The sequence below is a fragment of the Macaca nemestrina genome, chromosome 9 (genome assembly GCF_043159975.1).
Source record: "Macaca nemestrina isolate mMacNem1 chromosome 9, mMacNem.hap1, whole genome shotgun sequence".
NCBI classification, from domain to species: domain Eukaryota; kingdom Metazoa; phylum Chordata; class Mammalia; order Primates; family Cercopithecidae; genus Macaca; species Macaca nemestrina.
In genome coordinates, this window is record NC_092133.1 from 124,247,931 (window position 1) to 124,272,518 (window position 24,588).

General features: G+C 36.2%; 1 protein-coding gene and 1 long non-coding RNA gene across 6 annotated transcripts in view; one reads left to right on the plus strand and one right to left on the minus strand.

Moving 5' to 3' along the window:
* Nucleotides 1-24,588, minus strand: part of LOC105488276 (MAM and LDL receptor class A domain containing 1) — a 1,027,522-nt gene that overhangs the window by 187,395 nt on the left and 815,539 nt on the right. For all 4 annotated transcript variants that reach the window (XM_071070418.1, XM_071070419.1, XM_071070417.1 and 1 more), the window contains 2 exons: nt 22,165-22,366; nt 90-353 (listed from right to left, as the gene is read on the minus strand). In XM_071070418.1, the coding sequence (XP_070926519.1) occupies nt 90-353; nt 22,165-22,366 (466 nt within the window). The remainder of the gene's footprint in view (nt 1-89; nt 354-22,164; nt 22,367-24,588) is intronic.
* LOC105488243 (uncharacterized) overlaps nt 17,586-24,588 on the plus strand; it is a 48,462-nt gene continuing 41,459 nt past the window's right edge. Inside the window, exons 1-5 of one of the 2 annotated variants that reach the window (XR_011608218.1) lie at nt 17,586-17,768; nt 17,897-17,992; nt 18,593-18,696; nt 20,523-20,650; nt 21,729-22,164. This is a non-coding gene — a long non-coding RNA (uncharacterized lncRNA). Of the gene's footprint in view, nt 17,769-17,896; nt 17,993-18,592; nt 18,697-20,522; nt 20,651-21,728; nt 22,165-24,588 lie in introns of those variants that run through there. The other variant, XR_011608219.1, reaches the window with a different exon arrangement.

Sequence of the window (24,588 nt, forward strand, 5' to 3'; positions counted from 1 at the left end):
AGAGAACTTCATTTTATCTGTGGAGCCTTCTCTCTCATTCTAAAGCAGCATTCCTTCCCTGACACACTGAGTTAGTGAAAGTAACTCACAGCAGATGAGTTCATCTTCATTGAAGTGGCAGTCAGGCACTCCATCGCATAGCAGGAGGGAAGGGATGCACTCATCTGTAGAGCACGGGAACTCCATGTTACTACAGAGTGGAGGGGTGGGGCTGGGAGGACAATCCATTTCATCGGATCCATCTGTGCAGTCTTCATGTCCATCACATTTCCCTGAGAGAGGGACACATTGGAGTGTGTAGATACAAGAAAAGTGATCAGCTTCACAGGGTGATGGCTGCGCTGGGACAGGACCTAAAAAAGAGAGCAGGTCAAGTCATGTCGGCATTAGGGAATTTCCCTCCATCCAGTGTTGGGACATTACAGGTTACATTTATTACTGTATAAAATGAATTTTGTTAATCGAAGTAAATTAATTTCCAATTAGGATTATGAGGAAGCCCACAAAACAGGCAAATGTGATTCAATAATATGACTTATCATAATGTCAGGAACATAAAAAATTATTTTAATTTCAATAATTTGGGGGGAACAGGTGGTTTTTGGTTACACTGATAAGTTCTTTAGTGGTGATTTCTGAAATTTTGGTGCACCTATCACCTGAGCAGTGTACACTGTACCCGATATATAGTCTTTTATCTCTCACCACATGCCGAATCTTTCTCCTTGAGTCCCCACAGTCCATTATATCATTATTATGCCTTTGCATCCTGATAGCTTAGCTCCCACTTATACATGAGAACATACAATATTTAGTTTTTCATTCCTGGTTTACTTCATTTAGAATAATGGCCTCCAGCTCCATCCTAGTTGCTGCAAAAGACATTATTTCATTCCTGTTTATGGCTGAGTAGTGTTCCATGATGTATATACACTGCATTTTCTTTATCAACTTGCTGATTGATGGGCATTTGGGTTGGTTCCATATCTTTGCAACTGTGAATTGTGCCGCTATAAACATGCATATGGATGTGTCTTTTTTCATATAATCACTTTTTTGGGGGGTAGATACCCAGTAGTAAGACTGCTGGATCAAATGGCAGTTCAACTTTTAGTTCTTTAAGGCATCTCCATACTATTTTCCATAGTGGTGCTACTAATGTACATTCCCACCAGCAGTGTAGAAGTGTTCCCTTTTCACCACATCCGCACCAATATCTATTGCTTTTTGACTTTTTAATTATGGCCATTCTTACAGGTACAATATTTTTTAAAAAGGCATCATTGACACGGAAACTGACACCTTCAAATTAAAAAAGATATTTTGATTTCTATGCCTTCAATTGGACTATTAAATCAGATTGTGCTCAAGAGTAAAGATACTTTCATGCAGTAAATTAGAAACTTTGGAAAGATGCACTCACAATTTTAGAATTTAACGGAATTGTTACAATATCAGAGTATCATTTATTTACTGTCTCTTAGTGGCCCCCACCCAGGGAATCTGGCTTTTGAGACCCTGGCCAGGTTTGAGCCACAGACGTAGAGATCTGCTATGGTTTTGTCACACTGCACTCCGTCCTTGAATCTTCACTACAGGTGAAAGGCCATGTGCTGCCATATCTAAAGCCAGATAAAATCATAGCGTAATCTAAGATGTTACACTAGGAATCCTGAAGGTAGCCTGCTTCAAATCCAACCAACTCATTTTACAAATGAAGACCCTGAAGCCCACAAATTTTAAATATCCAAAGACTCAATGCTAGTGTAATAAACTTTGGTTACATGAAACTTTTCTGCAGCAAATGTTTGAGTCCACATTAAGCCAAACTTAAAGCAGAGGCTGACTGCTAAGTGTTGACTATCTGATGTTTCTAAAGGTCAGAGAAGATAGGTGAATATATAGGACTTCACTAATTGGTGATTAGTGGGATGCTTCTTACACTCTGTATTGTCCCTGTGCTAGTTAGTGAGGGACTCAACAATATATTAAGGGGAAACTATAGAGCCAGGTAACAATGGAGGCCAGTTCAGGAATGGTATATTTTGTTTTCTTGACATTTTAAACTATTTTTATTTATGGGTTGTATGAGAATAGTTTGTATTATATGTAAAGATGATATAGTGAGTTCATTTAAAAAATGAGATTTGAAAGTCCCTCTCCCTCCTCACTAAACCAATAGTGAAGATATATCTAGAAGGAATTTAGACTCTGACCCTATGACTAAAGTTACGTATATGGGATACATGTGGCTGTGCTTAGGAAGCCTATGTTCGTAGAAATCAGTATATTTAAGTAGGAGATAGATAAATGTATGACTTGGAGACATCGCTATCATGTTTTAACCTAACTGCCTGAGATCACAGCAGCATATAAAATTGCAAAGTTCCAATGTACAAATTATAAATTCAAACTTTGAAAGTAAATTGGATTTAAATATTTATACTTTTATATATAGCTCTTCTAGTACCCGCCCATGGTCAAATAAATAGTTTCTCTGCAAACTTTTCATTAGATTAATCTTACACTTAAGAAGGACAGAAATTCTTTTTTTCTAAAGTATTTTATGTATGAAACTTTCATCTTTACGAGCTCACCAAAGGTCGAAAAGGTTTAACAAATTCTTTGCATGTAACAAGAATCTAGAACCAACTTTAGTAATATATCTATGACTTAGCTAAGTCTTAAAAAAATGAGGAAAGTAATGTCTCTATTTGAAAACAAACACAGACTTCTTATGTTTCCCAGTTCCTATTCAGAATGATGTGTGTGTGTGTGTGTGTGTGTGTGTGTGTGTGTGTGTGTGTTTCTCTATATTTTTTTCTTACAGTGGATATGCAAAAATAAAAATTTCTCCTTTTGGAGGTAGCCATTGCATTAAATGTCAATTTTTTTTTTATTGAATGATACTCAGAACTCACTTGTTCTAGACCCTTCTTTTCAAAGACTCTGTTGGGCTTGTCCTGCCTATAGTGCACACGGGCTTGTTGCCCGGCTTCCTCCATCCACATCAAGGTGTCCATTCCCCCAGCTGCTGGGAGGTTGCCAGATGACAGCTCATGTTTGAGTCAGGCTCCAGGAATTGCCCTCCAGAGTTACACCACCTCCTGGGAACAGCTCCATTCATTGACCGGTGAGTTGGAGATAAGATGGTCTAGGCCCTATGCCTCAAGGTAAGACATCTACAAAGAGCCAGTGCAGCTCCAGAGCTCCCCATGGTATCAGTGGAGGCTCTCACTGCACTTGCATCACAGCTAAACCCCACCTGCCACCAGGCAGATGCCCAGTTCTGTTTCCTCCCCTCCTTTGCAGGGATGTTCCTGAGACAATTTCTAAGAAATCTCTGTTTTAGAGTGTGCCTTAAAGTCAGCTTCCCAGAGAACCTCACTTGTAACACTCTCCAAACATAAAAATGAATCTAGTTTAAATTAAATCTGCTCTGAATTGCTCTTCAAATTTTCTAAAGAAATATTTCTGATGTAGGGAGAACATGACTTTGCTTCCTATGGAGAGTCTAGGTAGTCTCTTAGCCAAGAGCAGTCCTTCATTCACTCCATATTTATTTTGTCTCTTGTTTTAACCTAATGAAAACTCTGTATTCTACTATAAATCCATACTTTTTGATATAAGTGGTTTCCTTTAGGTAATCAAATAAACTAATTCTCCTGGAAGATGTACTATGTTTATCTTTTGACTTGGATGCACTCTGCCATATACATGCTTTAAGAAGTGTGGCTAGATGGTCATGGTGGCTCATGCCTGTAATCCCAACAGTTTGGAGGCTGAGGCAGGCAGATCATCTGAGGTCAGGAGTTCGAGATCAGCCTGGCCAACGTGGTGAAACCCCGTCTCTTCTAAAAATACAAAAATTAGCCTGGCGTGGTGGCACACGCCTGTAATCCAGCAACTCAGGAGGCTCAGGCAATCGATTCGCTTGAAACCGGGAGGCAAAGGTTGCAGTGAGCTCAGATAGTGCAACTGCACTCCTGCCTGGACAACAAGAGCAAAACTTTGTTGAAAGAAAGAAAAAAAGAAAGAGAAAGAAAGAGAAAGAGAGAGAAAGAGAGAGAAAGAGAGAGAAAGGGAGAAAGGGAGAAAGAGAGAAAGAGAGAAAGAGAGAAAGAAAGAAAGAAAGAAAGAAAGAAAGAAAGAAAGAAAGAAAGAAAGAAAGAAAGAAAGAGGAAGGAAGGAAGGAAGGAAGGAAGGAAGGAAGGAAGGAAGGAAGGAAGGAAGGAAGGAAGGAAGGGAGGGAGGGAGGGAGGGAGGGAGGGAGGGAGGAAGGAAGGAAGGAGGGAGGGAGGGAGGGAGGGAGGGAGGCCGGGAAAGAGGGAGGGAGGAAGGGAGGGAGGAATTAACCATAAAGTGTATCTCATGTTGCAGTTTGCAGTTGATTTATTCTTTATATTTTGGAGCTGATAATAATATACAATTCCTTTAACTCTGTAAAATAAGAACAACATTCGTTGTTCTCTTTTTAATACTCTGAAAAACCTCAGCACTACCTTAAATGCATGTTACTAGTGAAAGAAGCCAATCTGAAAAGGCTACACGCTGTCTGATTTCAAAGATATGACATTCTAGAAAAGGCAAAATTATGGAGACAGGAAAAAGATCTGCCAGGAATTATGGGGTGGGAGATAGGGCAAGGAGGAATGAAAAAGTAGAGCACAGGAGATTTTCAGGGCCGTGAAACTAACTATATGTATTGTATTATAATGCTGGATACATATCATTGTATGTTTGTCAAAATCCGTAGAACTTTCAACACAAAGAGTGAAACTTAATGTATACTATGGACTTGGGGTGACCACAATGTGCCAAAGTAGGTTCATCTCATTGACTGTAACAAATGTACCACTCTGGTGCAGCATGTTAATAGCGGGGAAGACGATGAGGGTGGGGGCAGGGAGTATATGTGAAATTTTCTTCTCAATTCTGCTGTGAACCTAAAACTGCTGTAGAATATAAAGTATACATATACACACACAGAGAGACATACACACACTGTATATATACATGTATTAGCTTTGATATCTAAAAATAGCAATATTGGTGGTGAGATATCTATCTATAGATCTGTCTTATGAAAATTTGAGGAGCAATTCAGAGGAGATTTAATTTAAACTAGATTCATTTAGAGTGTTATAAGTCAGGTTCCCTGGGAAGCTGACTTTAAGGTACACTCCAAATCAGAGATTTCATAGAAGTTCTCTCAGGAACATCCCTGCAAAGGCATAAGACAGATCTACAGATAGATATCTCACTACCATATATATATATATGTATATATATATGTATATATAATGAATATATACACATATAAAATATATACATATATAAAATATGTCTATATATATTATATATATCACCACCAATATTCCTTAGAACCTACATTGTAACCAACACCTAATATTTGGTGATTCTCTTAAAATTTCTATGTTCTAATTTCTCCAAATTTATTTGAGAATGTAGCAATCCAGCAAGTAAATGCATAACACTTTGATAAATGTACTGTGCCTTGATCAAGCACATTGATCCATTTCTTACTATGCCCAGTGAGCTGCTTGGTCAGGTTGCTAAAAACCAATGGCATTGAGGTGCAAGGCTGGTGACTGTGCAAGGGAAATGCTTTCAGGTCGGTCCCAACAGTAGTTAGCCTCCTTGGAAATTCATGTTGTCGTTCATTACGTGAGACAGTTACTGTGCGGAAGAGCCTAACATGCTCAGTGCAAAAATAAAACTTAGATCAGGAAAGCAAATGAAAATAGTACATTCTGTGTTGATAGTGTCGTTTGCGTATTCCCCAAAGAGTACCATCAGAAAGGATGAAGGGATGTACAAAAGAAATGTAGAGGGGCACTCAGAAATGTTGGTGACTATGATGGAGGGAAAGAGATGAGAAAATAAAGACATTCCAAAAAAACGCTGATTCATCTTGACAAGATGACTCATTATATATCTTAAGGGTGTTTGTTTGTTTGTTTTTGTTAAGTCAACAGTTTTCAAGCTACATCTGATTAGGGGTATTATACAGACCTAATGCTGGGGTGAGAAGAACAAAGAGATTCATATGAAAGCTTAGTTTATATGCTTTAGGGAGTGTTTCTCAAAAGGAGGATCCCAAGTTTCAAGTGTGTTGGAATCAGCAATAAAGTGTATCTCATGCCATTGTTTGCAACTGATTTATTCTTTGTATATTGGAGCTGATTCAAGGCTGTTCCAGCAATAAAGTTACTCTCACTCACTTGTACGCCACCAAATATGCTTCCTTCGGTAAGGAATAAGGGTGTGCATTCACAGCTATATATACAGCTACACATATTTAGACATACTTTATTTATATATACTAATATTGGTACACATAAATACCAACATTGGTATTGAGCTATCTTCTATCTATCTGTCTGTCTATCTATCTTGTACCAATATCCCTTACAACATATATTTCAGTCTGTACATCATATTTGATACTTTTCTCTTAAAATTTTAATTTTTTAATTTCTCTAAATCCCTTTTAATATGCAGTAATCCAATGCCTAAAATGTACAATAAAATGTTTACCCTGAAATTGTACATTATTCAATATATACAATTTCACTCTCTTGTCTTTACATTGTGCAACTAATGTGACAAGCACATAAACATCAGCTAGCATGGGTTTCAGCAGAAAACAGGTTAAGAAACGTTGCTTTGGGCCAGGCGCAGTGGCTCACGCCTATAATCTCAGCACTTTGGGAGGCTGAGGTAGGTGGATGACTTGAGGTCAGCAGTTCCAGATCAGCCTGGCCAACGTGGTGAAACCCTATCTCTACTAAAAATACAAAAATTAGCCAGGCATGGTTCCGTGCACCTGTAATCCCAGCTACTCAGGAGGCTGAGGTGAGAGAATCACTGGAACCCAAGAGGTGGAGACTGCAGTGAGCAGAGATCGCGCCATTGCACTCCAGCCTGGGTGACAGAGCGAGACTCCATCTCTAAATAAATGAATAAATAAGAAATATTGCTTTAGAATTTAGGGAATTAGTGTACAAATTAGTTTTGAGAAAAAGGATTCTGAAGCAACAGAAAATCCCACAATCAAAGCTATACTTGGGCTTTGTCAGGAAATTGTAATTATATTACTATTATAGCATCTTCACCAGGCCTTTACTCATGTTTTGCTCAAAATTGTGACTCAAATAGAGCTTGGACACTCCAAATCATATTGGACAAGTTTTAACCTCTCTTTGAGAATACACTGACATCCTAGTGCCCAACAGAGTAAATGGCATGAGGTATGTGTTCAATCAACATTTCTTACATTGATGAATAATACATCAATGGTTTAAATAGGAATTATACTTTTCTTGATAATTAATATGAAGTTAGATAATCAAAATGGATGAACTGAAGAATTCTTTCATTGACTTCATTGACTCTTTCCATGGACTAAATCATAAGTAGTAAAAGGATAGATTAACAATACAGAAACTGGAAAGCTCTTTAAAAAACAAACTTTCTAATATATTTGAATATAAACTTATATTTAAGTAAAGAATTCTGTCATTTATTTCATATGCATCCTACAGGTCTTTACCAATTGCTTCAGAAGTTTTATGTGATTTTACATAAAGGACTTTTGCAAATGATGTTGTATATGCATGCATATATATATATGTATATATGTGTGTATATATATATATATGAATAAACCTGCCATTTTTGTTTCCTATAGATCTTATAAGAGAGCAAAAGAAAATATTTAAGAAAAGAAAAACACCTAGGATAAGGGATTTAGGAACTGGCATTTAGGAACTTCGACATTCGTAGTAACCAAGACATGTCTCTGATTACCATCACTTCACTTTGTGCTATGCAGACAGTTCCAATCCCTGACATTGTGGGTGTTTCTTTGTCCTCCCACAAGACGTTAAGTTTCATTGTTCATTTAATGTTTGCATAGCAGTAGAAACATATTTCTTATAGCAATAAAAATTATTTCACACTGATAATTTGCAGTGAAAGTCAATGAAATGTTCTCACGAATTTCATACAAGTTCCATAAAAGCTTAAAGTGCCCAAGGATAATCTGATGGATTTTTATCTTTATGATTAATATGTTTAGAGAAAAGGAAAATTGTCTGTCTTGAAAGAAAAATGATATGCACGTAGAACTTCAGTTTTAAAGGGCAGAAATTATGTTGTTGCCAAATATTGTCATACTCAGTGATAGTAAAAATGCTCATTGTAAAATATAATACACCTGTTACAAATGGGTAATTGTCTCTGGGAGGCATTTTATTAACAGCATTCAAAAAGATTACAAAAAAAATCTATGAGGGGAAACTATTATAATTTAGTAGCTGCAATTATAAGTACTCTTGTTTTCACGTTATTGTGAATTATAACTGTGGTTATGTCTCCATAAGAGCCCCTCATAAAGTATACAAATATTAATTTCTTCTTTAGTTTAAAAAATCATCCTCTGTAATGGGGACAGAGAAAAGAATAATTTGATCTTATTTCATTTCCATATATTTAACAGCTTAAATATTCCTAGAAAGATGGAACATGACCTCTATTTGTCTAAAGACTCAGAAAGTCCTGGCATGTGAGGAAAAGTACACAGAGTGCATGTAGTAAAAGAAATCAAGAAGGCTTGTTTGGCCATGACCAAAAAGTCAAAAGCCAGACAGAGAGACAAGAGTGAAGAAAATGGAGAACTTTCCAGAACTTATGTCCAATATGGAAGCTAACAAGTATCTGAGAAGAGATGCCAACTACAAAGTGATAATTATTTTCAAAGTGAATAACTGCAGCTAGTTAAGGCCAAAGCTAAATAAAATCAACATAGGAGGGAGCTGGAAAAAATTCAAACTTAACACAAACATAAATGCACATATGTATGTATATGTTATTTGTACAAATATGTGTGTATGCATCCAGAGGCAGGTTACCTGAAAGCAGGAAGCTACTCACTAATAATAGAGGAGTTTTGGAGAAGATAGCCAGGCAGTGGATGATGGGCAACGTCATTCAGAGGAAAGATGAGATGGAGGTGGAGAAGTGAAAACCCTATTATCAGAGTCCTTCCTTTCCCCCAGCACATAAAGAGGCTGCAGACTTGAAAGAAAATAGGATCTGAAGAAACAGAATGTCTTAAGAGGCCCCAAAAGAGTTATCGCTTTTACCCAACATCAATATTTGCCGGGATTTTAAATAATTCCTCCATATCCATAAATAGTGATACCACTGCAAATGACTGAAATTGCATACATGATGAATTTACTGCCTTCATATAACCCCCAATAATCTAAAACGTATGTAAAAGTGATAAAATATATTAAAAATATAAAAAGGAAGGGTGGTTGCTGGCCATTTTTTTTCCTGCCATGAGCCCTGGAACCCAGAGGGACCCCTGTGCATTACAGATTCATTCCTGTTTAATCATTTCCAGATGGTGCAATAGTTCCCAGTCTGACATATCTGTGTTAGCGTGGCCGCAATTATATGCAATGTTGGACGAGGTTGTGTACTTGGCCTAATTTAATGCTGTTGCTCACTGATAGCTCTAGTCCATATTTACTGCACGTTTATTTAATAGCTAAAGCATTCCTCAAATCCTCAACTCTTGACTTCTAACTTTAGGCCCAGTATTATTAAATACTTTCCTTTTTTAATTCAACATTTACATTTCTTCCAGCACACATTTCCCAAAGGAAGAACTCTGCTCAAAAATGGTTCTCCAACGCCTTACAGGGTTAAGTCCACCATTTTTACTTGGTATTCAACACACTGACATCTGATTCAGACTCACCTATGCTCACGTTCTTCTCCAGAAAACCCTAAAATTACAGAGGAAATAACGAATATTTCAGACTATAGGACATGCGTTATATTCTTGGCTAGCTGGTGTACGCTGAGAAAGAGAAAGTCATCATCGGTCCTATGAGTGGAAAGCTGTTATTTACAGAAATTATGAGCAGGTGCTTTGGCACCAATCAATAATCAGATCTTTCTCTTAGTATAAAAGGCTGAGAATGGAGAGTGAGAAGCCATCTCTCATCACACACCATAAATATATACAATAAAAAACTTCTAGGAGTTTTAGACAATCTATCGGTGAAGGAAGAATGTTAAATTTCATATGCACTTTGGGAACATCTGTTTTACCTGTCTTAGAAAGGTCAAATGGGAGACAAATCATTTGGTGAGATGGGCATTAGAGAAGACCACTCAAGAGTCAGGTATTATTCTACAGTTGTCTGTTATTCTACAGTTGTCTCTAATAGATACCTTCCAGGTGCAATATCTCAACCACTCTATGATGCAACCAAATAGAACAAGTGGCTGTGATACCATACCTTCCAGTTAACAGTGATCGGCACTAAAGACAAAGACAAATATAGCTATATTTAACTGAAGAGTAACTTTTGAGGAATGTGAATGAGCCCCTTAACCTAACATTTAAAGCACTACATATGACTACATCATTATTTTATAAAACACAGAGGTTGAGACTAATTTCTGCCTTCCTAATAGAAACAACTAAATGTTATTAGATTAAATTCTGTTGGGTTATCTTGTCCCATTATATAACACGCGTTCCCTGAGATTGTTGGTCAGAACAGGCTGACTCAAGTATGAAGATGTAAGCTAAAAGATGTATATGGAAACCCACAGGGTGCACATCTCACCAGCATGCATAACATGAGTTACAACACCATCAGAAGAAGAAGGAAGGACAAAACACAAGGTTTAGATATTTTGGTTCTTGGACTGGTCTTTAAATCGGTCAATCATGTATTCTGTGAAAACAAAACAAAACAAAACAAAACAAAACACCCAGACATGAGCTTGTCACCTCTTTTTTGTTTTCTTTTTCTGTCCCCCCAGCTGGAGTGCAGTGACATGATCTCAGCTCACTGTAACCTCCATCTCTCGGGTTCAAGCGATTCTTCTGCCTCAGCTTTCCAAGTAGCTGAGATTACAGGCATGTGCCTCCACATTAAGTTAATTTTTATATTTTTAATAGAGACAGGGCTTCACCATGTCAGCCAGGGTGGGCTCGAACACCTGACCTCAGGTGTTCCACCTGCCTCAGGCTTCCTAAGTGCTGGGATGACAGGCATGAGCCACTGCACCCGGAACTGGGTTATTTCTCTAATCCCATGTTTTCTATTTTGAGCAAATTTACAATGGTGAAAAATGAAGACTCATATGTGTATGCACAATCACTCTTTGTTGAACCATCAATCCCACCCAGGCCCCCATTTTCAGCTATTTCTACAAATAGCAACTGGTTCTTTCTGGGTAAAATAGTCTTACACATCAATAAGATGCTATTGCAAAAAAAATAAAAATAAAAATAAAAAAAAGGCCATTCTGGGAAAGTCTCTTTTTTTCTATCTGAAAAAAAAATTTTTTTTTTCTTAAAACTTAGACTATTAAGTAAAACAACATTGCATTCTCCTATTTCTTAGACAACAAATTAACTTTTTTTTATAAAGTCTGGATGTTTTCCAGCAAACAACATATGTGTTCCAAGGAATCAGAAAAATCCTAATAAAAGTAGACTCTCTTAGCCCAAGAGAACAAAACAGGGCCAGATTGACCCTGGCTGTGAAAAGCCCACAGAATCTCTCTGACATGCTTGGCCTGGTAAAACATTTGGATGCTGAGCTTTTCTGAGTGAAAATAAGAGTCAGCAAAGGTTATAATTTCCAAAAGTGACCAGGAATTTAGGAATTGATGATTGTTTCCATATGGTTGTGAAATGACTAAGTTACCATGCTATGTTTTATTTTATATATATGTTATGCTGCATATATATTAATGCATATGTATTTATGTGACCAATGTCATCGTTCACATAAAAGCCTTCATCTTTAAGACAGAGTGTTGGGACAGTGGTTTGTGTTTCATCTTTGAGTTCTGGATGAGACACTTGTGAAATTCAAGCTAATGGAATATGATTCACACTGAGAGTGATTTTTCCATGGTTGTCATTTAGAGTTCTTCCCCCTAATTCAACAAAATTCCTTCCAGCCTGATGAGCAGCAGGCAACCAAGTAAGAACCACCTCCTAGTATAACAGGCAGACTCCTCTAAAAGCTGTCAAGCAGGGAATCCAGGTTTTGCTCCCTTAAGCCTGCCTGGTATTAGCATTTAATGCCATTTTCTGGCTCTAGTGTTTTTGCCTTCAAATCTAATATCCCTTCCAGGAGCAAAAAGGAATTAACCCATCTTCTGACAAACAGTAAGGACTTCATGACCCACAATAATAGATTTAAAATGTGATAATATTCTATAATCCAATAAGTGAATCAGGATTGCCTGGTAATCATTTCCTTTCGGCTTTTATACATTTATCACTATTCATTTTAAAACAAGGCCTATGAATCACTAACTGAACCAAAATCATAAAAATGACACTCATATTAAAACAAAGTTTTAAATAATTCATCTACAATTGCTGTATTATATACAATAGATACCTACTCTATGTTATATACCGACTTGAAATTTATTTTACATTTTCTCAATCCATTTTGAAGTTAACGATCACTCATTCTTGCTAAATCAAACTCACATACCAGGTCCTACTGTGGGGATGGGGTAGTGGGGAGGGATAGCATTAGGAGATATACCTAATGTAAATGACAAGTTAATGGGTGCAGCACACCAACATGGCACATGTATATATATGTAACAAACTTGCATGTTGTGTACATGTACCCTAGAACTTTAAGTATAATAAAAAATAAATAAATAAATAAAACAGAAAAAAAATCTAAAGATGAGGAGAAAGTTATCCATAACCCTATCACCATATATCTATAAAAAAAAGACAATGTGGATTTTTCAATGTGGAGAAACTAAAAATGACGGAGAACAAGCTACAGATATCAACAGTATCTTGTAAGATATACTATAGAAGAACTGCAAAGTTAAAGCTAAGACAATCTCAGAGCATGGGTTCCTGTGGGGAGGATTAAGGATAAGTTCATGAAGAAAGCAGCTTTTGTTCTGCCACGAAATTGGAGGAGGATTTACACAAGAGGAGATAAAGGGTTGTGCTTTCTCAGCCAGAGAAGTGGTAGGACTAAAATCATGGAGATGAGGGGATATGGGTAATGACTTGAGAAAGACAAAGGATCCTGTTTAAAGGGATCATTTTATAGACAGAGACAGATAAGTCAGTAGGTGTACTAAAGAATAAGAAACTTATTTAGTAGGCAATTAACCACTAAGCATTCTTCTCCTCTTTACAAATTGCATGAATTTATGTATTTTGATTAATTTCCCTTCTATTTGTGTTCTATTATACAACATGAAAGTATACATAGAGGGTTTATTGTTGCTGGTTAATGTTATAATTTGGCACAAATGTTGCAGAATTTTCAAGCTTAACTCTGATAAAATGAGAATAAGAATGGCTATCATCCAGAGAGGCATGTTGTGCAAATTAAAGATGATAGAGTAACTTAATGTGACTTTGAAGTGTGGAAGTATGACTTGGGATTGGAAATGGTATGCTCCAACCAGCACTTTCAATTTTGGAGGAATGACATAGGGAGTATTTAAGATTATTCATAGTGATGGCAGAGGGGTACAATTCTTCAAGCAATTACTTGAAGGCAGTGGCATTAGCCAATCTTACCCTCAAACGTTGTCTCACTTACTTCCTGCTCATGTCCCTGGTTTGGATTTTTAACCTTACTTCTGAATTTTGGAGCAATCCAATATCCTTTCAGTAAACTCACTTTCTGCTTAAGTTAGCCCAAGCACAATTCTGTTGCTTGCAATAACATATTCTTTTCTCTATTGTGGTAAGATAGGGGAGTGGTCTACCTTTCTGGAACTGACAACATAATTGGTACTAGAGGACTAATTTGGGAGTTGCATATGTGTGAATAAATTAGATACATCAGTTATGTGGTCGTTACAGAGAGTCTGATGAATAATCAGAAGGTCTCAAATGAGAACTTGGGCAGTAAAAAGAAACTGGGAGAAGAAAAGATGGCAACATTTATAGAACTTACTGACTGAGCTGTATTGAGAGTAAGGATATGGAGCAGTGGATAGTAACTGGTTTCAAAGTGGATATTTACAAAGGTATGCACAGGCACTGAAGACACTAATGGCATTTCCTTATCATTCATAACCAAGAGACTTCTGAGGCCTTCTTTATCAACTGAAACAAAAGGTACAAATATCCTTATTATGAAAACATTATTGCTCATTGGCAATAATATCTATTAATAATGCTGAGTAAATGTGCTACTTTATTTATTTATTTATTTATTTATTTATTTATTTATATTTTTTTGCCATGAACCATGGCCTTTGCTTTCATTCCCAGTGTCTAGCTGGGAGGGAAGTGGCGCTGTTGAACCTGGGGCTCACTCCTCTGACACTACTAGCATCCTGTAGCATGCTGCTTGTACTGGTTCACCAGATGATGCTGAGTATCTATTCCTAATATCACCTTCAGGAATGTCACATGAGCAGCCTGAAATCAACCATGCTGGGAGTATTTACACCAAATAGGCAAATGCTACAAACTGGGGCTTTGGTTAGCCCTGCTGGGTCTTGCTTATACCAATAGTTGCCCTCTGTATATGTGGGTTTTGCATCCCACGAATATTGCATTTTCCATCTGCATTTGGTTGAAAAAAACTCCACAAATAAGTGAACCTGGGCAATTTGAATCCATGTAGTTCAAGGGCAAACTGTACTTTAAACTTTCAGGTATGCATCATTATAACAGTATTTTCTTAGATTGTAAACTCCTCGAGAGCTGTAGACATTGCTACATTCCTACCTGTCTTTCCAATCCAACTTGAGGGCAGCACATTGATTGTCAACTAGCATTGACTGTATGAATGGCAAACTTAAATTCAAAGACACATCCAGTAGTGAGAAGTCTTCTGCATCTAACTGCAACGACATTTCTACTTTTACCTCGCTCCTCTAACTCCCAGATCTCCTTTAATTCCCTCCTCATTCTCTCTGAATTCTCTACTCTCCCATGTCATGCTCTGTGCCTTCTTTCTGTTTCACTAATCCTCTCCTCCAAATCTAGTCTCATATAATCACAAAATGGCAGAGTTGGATGGGATTTAAGCAATCATCTATTTCATTTCCCCGATGACATAACATGGTCTAGAGAGTTTAAATGATTTGTCCAAAATTGTACAAGTATCTAGTGGCTCAACCATGGTTTAGACCAAGCTCTCCATAATTTTATTCCAGCAGTCTTCTTTCCACCACTCAATACAACCACACAGAGCCTGCTGGACTATTCACAAAATTCATTCTCTCTCTCTCTCTCTCTGTCTCTTGTTCTTGATCTCTCTTTTCCCCAAACACAAAATTGAGACAACTTTGCAGGCTGAGGTCATTGGTGAGTATGAAGAGAGAGGTGCCACATAAATTCAACTAACGGTGACTTTTACTTAATTATCTCTTCATCCAACATATTTCTCTAGTCATACAACATACTCATTGAGTGCTTACTACATAACAGGAACTCATCCAGGCATATAGAATACACCATTGAACACAACTGACAAAGATCTCTGCCTTTAAATAATTTGTGCTTAAGAGATTACACCTGAAAATTCTAACTTGGACTTGCTAGTCCGGCCTAGAGATACGAAAGAAGAATGGGAGTCTCTATTCATTAATGAAGTGAGAGCTATTATTTTTTCAGCAGTGAAACAGAATTTGAACTACTCCCCTTAACTTTATTATGAATTTTATTCTTTATTTTGTTTGGCACCTTGCTATTTGCCATTAACTAATATTTATCAAGTCAAGACAAAAAGGATGCCCTATGATGACATTTCTTTTCTTTAGAATCTCCATTCACTCTCTGAAGGTCTATTTTCTTTCAATTCAATAACAACAAAACCTAGTCACTGGGGGAAGGGGAGAAAGTGCCCATAATGTTAATCTCCCAAACTGGAGTTTTCTCAGCGTTTGACCATATCATAGCACCTCTTGTTATTTACTGCCTTTATCTAAGGGAGTTTCAGATGCAGCATGTTTCAATGGGGAATATTAAGTGATATATTAGGTCACTTAAGAATGATTCGTAGGTTTTTCAAAATGATTCCTCATTTGCGTGAAGTGATTAATGCAACTCTTAGGAAAGGCATATTACTAAATCCTGACAATAATCATTTCATGGATGAGAAAAATCAGGTCCAATGAGTAGTAAGTTAGCATAATGAAGATTTTTTTTTCTTTTTGTGGGGGAAGGGGGTGGCTGAGCACGGGAGAAGTTTAATGATTATTCTGGGAAGAGAAAGAAAATGAGGCAGGGGGCGAATGTCTGCTTTTCCTGCCTAAAGTTGGATGAAATGTGCTTTGTTTCTCATTTCTCTGCTCCACTGGGCTTCCATGAGACCACTTCCTAGCTGTCTCTTCTGCCCAGGGCTGCTGCCGCCACCTGGTTCAGAGGAAGGGGCACCAGGGACTGGCTGAGCTGGGCAGGTGCCCTGATCCACCATGCTTGCCATGCAGAGCCATGCCAGCCTTGAGTCCCTCCTAGGAGAGGGCCATGGTGATGCGAGGCCAAGCCTTAATGGCTTCCAGGTCCAGGGAGGGTTTCCAACCACCTTGACCTGGGGCAGGATCCAGAAGGAAAATGTCCCATGGTCAAGGTTGTCTGCCTGCTGTACAGAATCTAGAGCTCATGGCTCAGTGGGGTCCCATCCCAGATAGCAAACAAGAGAGACAGAAAGCAAACAGGAAGCAGTGCATAATGAAGATTTGCCCCCAGTTCTTGACTATAAAGTAGGCTTCAATGCTCCCAGTTGTATTAGTTTCCTAGTCACAGTAACAAAGTAACACAAGGTAGATGGCTGAAAACGCTAGACATTGATGCTTCCATAGTTGTGGAGACCAGAAGTCTGAATTCAAGGTGTTGCTAGGGCCCTGCTCTCTCTGCAGACTCTGGGGAGAAGCTGCTCCACTCCTTTCTCTTAGTATCTTTTTGGCTGACCATGCTGGACATTCCCTGGCTTGTAAATGAGTTACTCCAATCTCTGCCTCCTTCATCACATGGTATTCTCTGTGTGTTTTCTCCTCTTCTTCTAAGGACATTGGTCATATTGGATTAGGGTCTATCCTACTCCAAAATGCCCCTAATTCACTTCTTAATTACATCCACAAAGGCCATATTTCTAAATGAGGTCATATTCTGAGGTCTTGCAAAGAACATGGATTTTTGAGAAGATACTATTCTACTCAGTGTACCAGCCAACTTCTATATGGAAATAATCCACTTCCTAGCTATGGCGCAATCTCCATAGGGTTCTGTCTGTTGGTATTTGCCACCTTATTAAACTCCTGACAAAACGGCGCAGATATGCACAGTATTTTCAAGCCATTGTTATTTCAAATATTTTTACAACCTCACATTTAGTTTTAAAAGTATCCATGTCCTAACAGTGCTGTAAAATGTTTCTTCATCACAGAGACAGATGAGATCCTCCTTGTTTCAAATGATAGAAGTAAAACAGAAAACACATTTCTCTCTTGGAAACTCACATGGCTTAAGGAAAACAGATGCAATAAAAATAAACACACTCTTCTGCTGACTCAGAATTTCTGGAGATTTCCTATTTCGTCAAGTTTGTTTCGTTTACAAAATGTTGCCCTGGGAAACGTAAAGGAATTAAGGCAGGACAAAGAAGTAATAATGCGGAAGGTAAAGGTTGGTGGGGGATAGGACTGCTGTTTTTAGTGGAATCTTCTACATGGAAAGAAAACTGCAGGTAACTTGGGGTGACAAATGTTGTTCTATATTCCTTCCGATTATGGGAGTTTGTGGGGGTGATAAAAACAACAAAACACCTAATATGAGGTTGAAATGAAGTTGAGAGTTTGCTGTTTTCAATTGTAGGATGTTAATCTGGACCTGAGCAGAAAGCTGGCATGTTCAACATACAAATCCGGATGTCTTGTTGTAAGATCCGAAGAAAGTTATCTGTTAATTCAGGTGCCTTGGTTCATTTGTGTCTTGTCTGTGTTTACTAAGGAAAGACAAACAAAGCTAGTAGTTTTAATGGTATAGACTTTTTCACATTTCCTAAGGGCTGAAGTATGAACACATAAATGGATACTGAAAAAAATATTTAATTTCTGTTTCTTGCTTTATTCAGTAAACATTCATTGTGGTAGGTCTTGTACTATAAGAATTCTTGCATTTTTTAACAACTATATTTCACTGGTAAACTGCATCCTATTCTGGAGATTTTTAGCCTATAAAATAGAAACTTTAAAGAGGAATGTCTCAATTTGACCTATTTTAAATGTTATGTGAAAAAGAATGCTTCCTTTATCCAGCATTTCTGGGAAATGAAGTTTGCCTTGCTAAGTACTAACACTTAAAAGATAATTTTTGCCAAATGTCTCTGAGGCATATATATAATTGCTATTTTTGTTTCCTTCTTGAACATCTAAAACTTCTGCCTAACTTTGTTGGCTGTTATTTGGAAAGTTAAGGCAACTGGAAGAAAAACCACTAAGGCAAAACTAATTCTAGATTAGTCATTCTTACACAGGATAAACTAATTCTAGATTAGTCATTCTTACACAGGATAAAGATTTGCTCCTGAACGGTGAAACATCAGATGCCTGAACTACTAGCAGAACAGCTCACCCGTAACGTTTATTCTGCCTGACGTTCCCTAACCTTGGCAAGTAAGAAGAGCTAATTATAATCTGTTCTCACATTTCTCAAAGAGTTTCACAGATAGGAGTTATTATTAACAGGAATAACTATTGGAAAAACACAGGACTCAAAGTAATAGAAATAAATCCATCTATGCAACAGTGCCCTATAATAATCTCAATAAATAACTTCATTTAGGGCAAGATTAAAACAATAATTAATCCAAAATATGTGGTTCTTAATTATATGTATCATGACATTATACTTTTACTTGATAAAGCAACATCATTATTTTTTTCCCAATTACAAACAACACAGTTTTAAGCAGACATTTAAAAACATGGAAGAAAAATACCATGAAGAAAAGAAAAATAATTCATATTTCTATTTTTCAGAGACAGATATTATATTTTGTATATCTTTCAGGATTTATAGATAGATATCTTTTTTAATGGATATCTTATTAAAATTGGTTTTACACTTTTATCATTTTTCTACACTTAATAATAGACTCTTGTATTATTTAGATCTTGCATTGGTTGTAACTTTCATATTCACCAATATATTATGCATATTGTCTATTATATGACACAGGTGTTCAGTGTCTAAATTATCTATTAGGCACCTTTCAAAATTTTCCACAATAGTGCCAAAAACCACAGGGAAGAGGACATTAGTAACAGCGCTAAAGGACCACATTCCTTTAAAGCTTTCTGTTTTCTCTTTGACATTCCACTATATAGTAGATTTGTGTTTACTTCAAATGTCACATAATAAATTATTTAACTTTTCTCCCAAAATTTTCAGATAAACCCAATGAATTACATCGGATTTATTTTGTGGTATTGCATACTCCCTAGGACATTGCTGTGGGCATCTGTACACCCCAGTTTTAGGAGTGCTGATTTAATTTATGATTTTCTAAAAGCAACTGCCTGAATCAATAATGAAGTCGTGCTGCAGAAGCTATGCCTTAAGATTTTGGATTTTGGAGGAGAGAATGGGGCTAGGGAGAGGTACTTTTATTACACAAAATGACAAAGTTCAAGGTTTAATGCCAAAGGTCACAGTGTTTTGTTTTTTTAAAAATAGTCCTTGACAGTAAAATCTGTTCTATAACATACTGGGAAAGATGAACCTTTATACTCTGGTGAATGTTAGGTTGTTGTTCACACAACCAGTTTTCACTGTCAATATGCTATTTTGAAAAACAGCAATTTCTTAGGCTACATTTCCTAGGCCCTATGTTAGAATCTGGAGATGAAATATAAGCTCTCAAGCTTCTCTTGCTCTTGAGGAGCTCAAAATTCATAAAATACATATAAATATGTATTATTCCATTATATACATATGGAATAACATATATAAGAAATATATGTAAATATATATTCCAGTATATATATAATATATATAATTATATAATGATGTATGTAGAATTATATATACGAACTGCATGTTAATATATATGTTACTAATGAATAATATAATAATGTAATTAGCAATATATATTATAATATATAATAATACATTTTATAATATATATACATATTATGAAATATATATATATACATATTATGGAATATATATATATAAAAGACACAGCCAAGAATGAGTGGAAGAAGAGGTATTGAATACATGAGCTACAGAAGACTTTTATGGAACAATGGCTTAGAGAAGTTGAGAAAGCAAATGTTCTAAAAATATATATTCGTGCTTGGGAAGATGAAGAATTTTTTTTTTTTCCTGAGATAAATGGTGAAAAAAAGAGTTTGGAGGCAGATGCAGGCCCATTTAGGGGGTGAAAATGAGGAAATTAAAGGAATTTATCACAAAATGGCTTTACTTCTATTCAAAGGACACAAGAATACCAGCAGAGTGAAGAATGTGCCTGGGAGAAATGGGAGGATTTGAGGATTGCTGGAGAAAATGGGTGCCAGGAAATGAGAAACTCATGTGTCTGGGGCCCTAAAAGGCCTAGCTAAGGTAAGATACCAGCACATTTAGTGGTTCCAATCAGCATGACTAGCAACAGTTTTGGAAAATTCAGAGGTTATATGACCTCAACTGCAAAGACGATTAAAGCCATTATGGCAGAATATGGGATGAATAATTTATTCATATTATTATATGAATATAGATCTAGAATCTATTTACAATAATAGATTTACTTATTGTAAATAAATTATAATTTATTGTAAATAAGTTTATTTACCATAAAGCCATTATGGCAGAATATCAGCTGAATGATCTATTCATATTATTATATGAATGTATATCTAGAATCTATTTACAGGAGTGTGCTGATAAATAAATGTATTAATATGTGCAAAATGCTTAGCAAATTGCCTGGCACATAGTATTCAAATTTGTGTGAAAAATTTAAGAAATAGGACATAACAGAATTCAAAATTCAGAATGTGAATGGATTTGGATAAGGTGTTAATCATTGAATCTATAATTATTGGGAGAAAAAGTAAGAGGCTGTTTATGGAATCCCAAAAACCAGGAGGCCTTGATGATCTAGAATATATTTTTCTTATTATTAATGTTACTAGAAAACAGCCTTCGGAGGAGTAATGAAGATGAGAAAGTGGTGATTATATGAGATTTTTAACCTTAAGATTTCAAAGGGGATGCTCAGGCCCTGAATGTAACTATGCGAGTGACTTATTGCAGAAGCAGGTTTGCACTACCTATTAGACTCAAAGAAGTTGATGTTTTAGATAGGGTGTCTCACCTGAAGTTGAAATTGCCCAGGATTTAGAATCCAGAGAAAAACTATGAGAAGAATAAAAATTCAGATGTGTGGCCTTAAAAGAAAAGAAACCTTTGAGTAGGAGTGTTAGGGGAAAAAAAAAAAAAAACTTTAAAAGAGGCACTGAGTAGCTAGAAAGACAATGACCCTACTATTTAATATTTTAAATGGAAGACTCAGTAAGGGAACAAACAGCCCCACTTAGGGCAGAACGTCTTAAATAGCAGAAATTCAGATTTCATTTAAAGGGGTGACTTTTTAAGAAAAGGTGTTTAGAATATAACTTTTTTTTTCTTTTTGAAATAGAATGAGCCTTCTAGCTTGTACGGTAGAAATGGTTAGGAGAAGGAACGTGGCCTGGGGAAGGGGAAAGGTCAATACAGATGGAGAAAACAGTCTGGAAGATAACAGGTAGCCACGGGGGCCTTTGCCTTGTGCAGTTCTTGTGAACCTTTGGGAATAAGGAGAGCAGAAAATAAAGCTACATTCGCCGAACAAAATTTCCTCAGGGTTTCTAAAACAACTTTAGTGCAAAGTTATTTCGTTGCCAAGAAGACATGAAAATTTCATGGCAAAGTTCACGGGCAGATAAACTTTACTTCTTACTATATATGACTCTTTTCCATGTGTAACTAGAACTGGACCTGGAAATAAATGTAATTCCTCAGAAATTCCCAAACATTTAGTATATTTAGATACTAAAAATAAATACTTATTCCCATTTTCTGAAAGAATCACTTACCTCCAGTCACACACTCTGGGGTGAAAGAGATGTCATCAAGGGCAATAAAGATGTCCTCATTGCCATCCAAATCAGCTTCAAATGCCACCTTAAATGGACTGTTACTGGAGAGAGGCACATAGCCATATGTCCATCCCGTTCTTTTATTTCCAATCACTGACCACACCAGGATGTTTAGCCCCGATTCTTCAATGGTATACACCTTTAAAAATCATCAAAAAACAACTTTTTATGATTGGATATTAGAAGTATCAGGACATCCAGATGACTGATGAAAGAATGAAATCTCTGGCTATGTAACAGCTCGATATATTGACTATTGTATTTTCTATCTGTAGAAATTGTGAGTTATAAAGTGAGTCAATGGATGCCATATTTTCCTTGGTTAGTAGGACCTTTGTTTGCTTCTGTCATCAACTTCTGCATGTCAAACTGGACATAATAAAAAAAAAACTGTAAGTGTCTTAAGCATTTAAAAAGCTGGAGGAGATATAAACACAATTTTTTTATTGTAAAGAACTTTGTCTGTGTTACACTAAGGTTCTGTAACTGCAGAAAAAGAGGACCCTCAAGATACATGAATATGATAATGAATATGAGATTACAGAAGTCATTTTAAAAACCACAGTAATGTGCAGAAAATATTTTAACATTTTGAAGATGGAAATCTTCCTGGATTAACTAGCATCGATATTCAGCACTTTTTTTTATAGTTCAGTGACTAACAAATGCAACAAACAAGAAATGAAAGAGAAATAGTTAGCTTTGAAACCAACAAACATGCTAGATTTAGTATTTTTGTTTATCAGCAGAAATAATTTTAAAAAATATGGCATTTTCTAGTGCTGTTTAAAACATCTTATAATTAATGAGGAAAAAGATAAGATTAAAGAAATATTTCTATATTCTCTTTTTGTACCTAAATTTTAAAGTTAGATACCAAAGTTATGTATAATTTGGTAATATAGTAATATTTATATATCATACCATATATGATTAGATACTTATATATAATACTATCTATATATCTCTATATATTTATATTTGGCTTATAGTATACTTCAGCAATCAGTTATACAATGCTTTTTTTCACATGGGAAAATAAGACCCAGAGAAAAGAAAATACATGGATATTAATTTTCTTCTATTGCAATAGTACATTTTTCCAATGACCTCCCTCTTACTAAAAAATCTTACTGTGTCACTGTTTTCTTAGTGTCAAAATTTATCTACAGTTAACTTATCCTATAAAATATGGTCTGGTGCAATGGCTCATGCCTGTAATCCCAGCACTTTGGGAGGCCGAGGCAGGCAGATCTGTCAAGAGACAGAGATCATTCTGGCTAACACGGTGAAACCCCGTCTCTACTAAAAATACAAAAAGAAAACAAAAAAATAGCTGGGCATGGTGGCGGGCACCTGTAGTCCCAGCTACTCGGGAGGCTGAGGCAGGAGAATGGCGTGAATCCAGGAGGTGGAGCTTGCAGTGAGCTGAGATTGCACCACTGCACTCCAGCCTGGACGACAGAGCGAGACTCCATTTCAAAAGAAATAAAATAAAATAAAATAAAAATAAATAAAAATATATCCAAAATTTATACTGTAAGGAAAGAATACCAGTCATCTTATTACATTTTATGATATTAAATTGACATTCCAGAAATACTACCAAGAATCACCAAATATTCCAGAGCCAGAAGTTAAGCATGTTGCTAGTGTCCCCAAGTACAAAAGAAATCTAAGATCAATTTCAGAAATCTAGCTGTTAATGTAAATTAAACAAAACAAAAATAAATCAAGATGACTATAAACTAAAGAAAAATTTAAAACTTGCCCAAAGTTTGGAAACCTGAAATGTGAGACTTAAACCCTAAAGTCAAATTGGACATTTTGGAAAAGATGATTCTCGAGACATTTCTTAAGCCAAAAAAAAAAAAAAAAAAAAAAATACTTTTAATGTTGATCCTCTAATTAACAAAAGAAGCTAAGATTCAATCTGAAGGGAATTTGGATCTGTTGACTACTTCCAGTCTGACACGTAAGCACTCATCCCAAAGAATCTTCAGCCCCAGCATCTGGTGGATACTTGGTTTACAAGCTTATCCAATTACTTTTCCATTTCTTAAAAATTAAAAATAAAAAGATGTGAAATGTCTAATTCAATTTGCTGATAACAGAGTGTACTATACAGAACCTAATTAAAGTGAACTCTGAGTTTTACAAAAATCTTGGTTTATATCACAGTAACTTAAAAATAAATGGCTTTATTATATTTATTTTGTAAATTTTTTTCTGGCAAAATTACTTTAGAAAGCAAAATTACATGAAAATGTAACTGCAACACTTTGTTTTTTTCCCCAAACCTCTGCACATATTTATTAATGTATCTATTTTTATTGGTTTTACAGTTTATTTTTCTCTCTG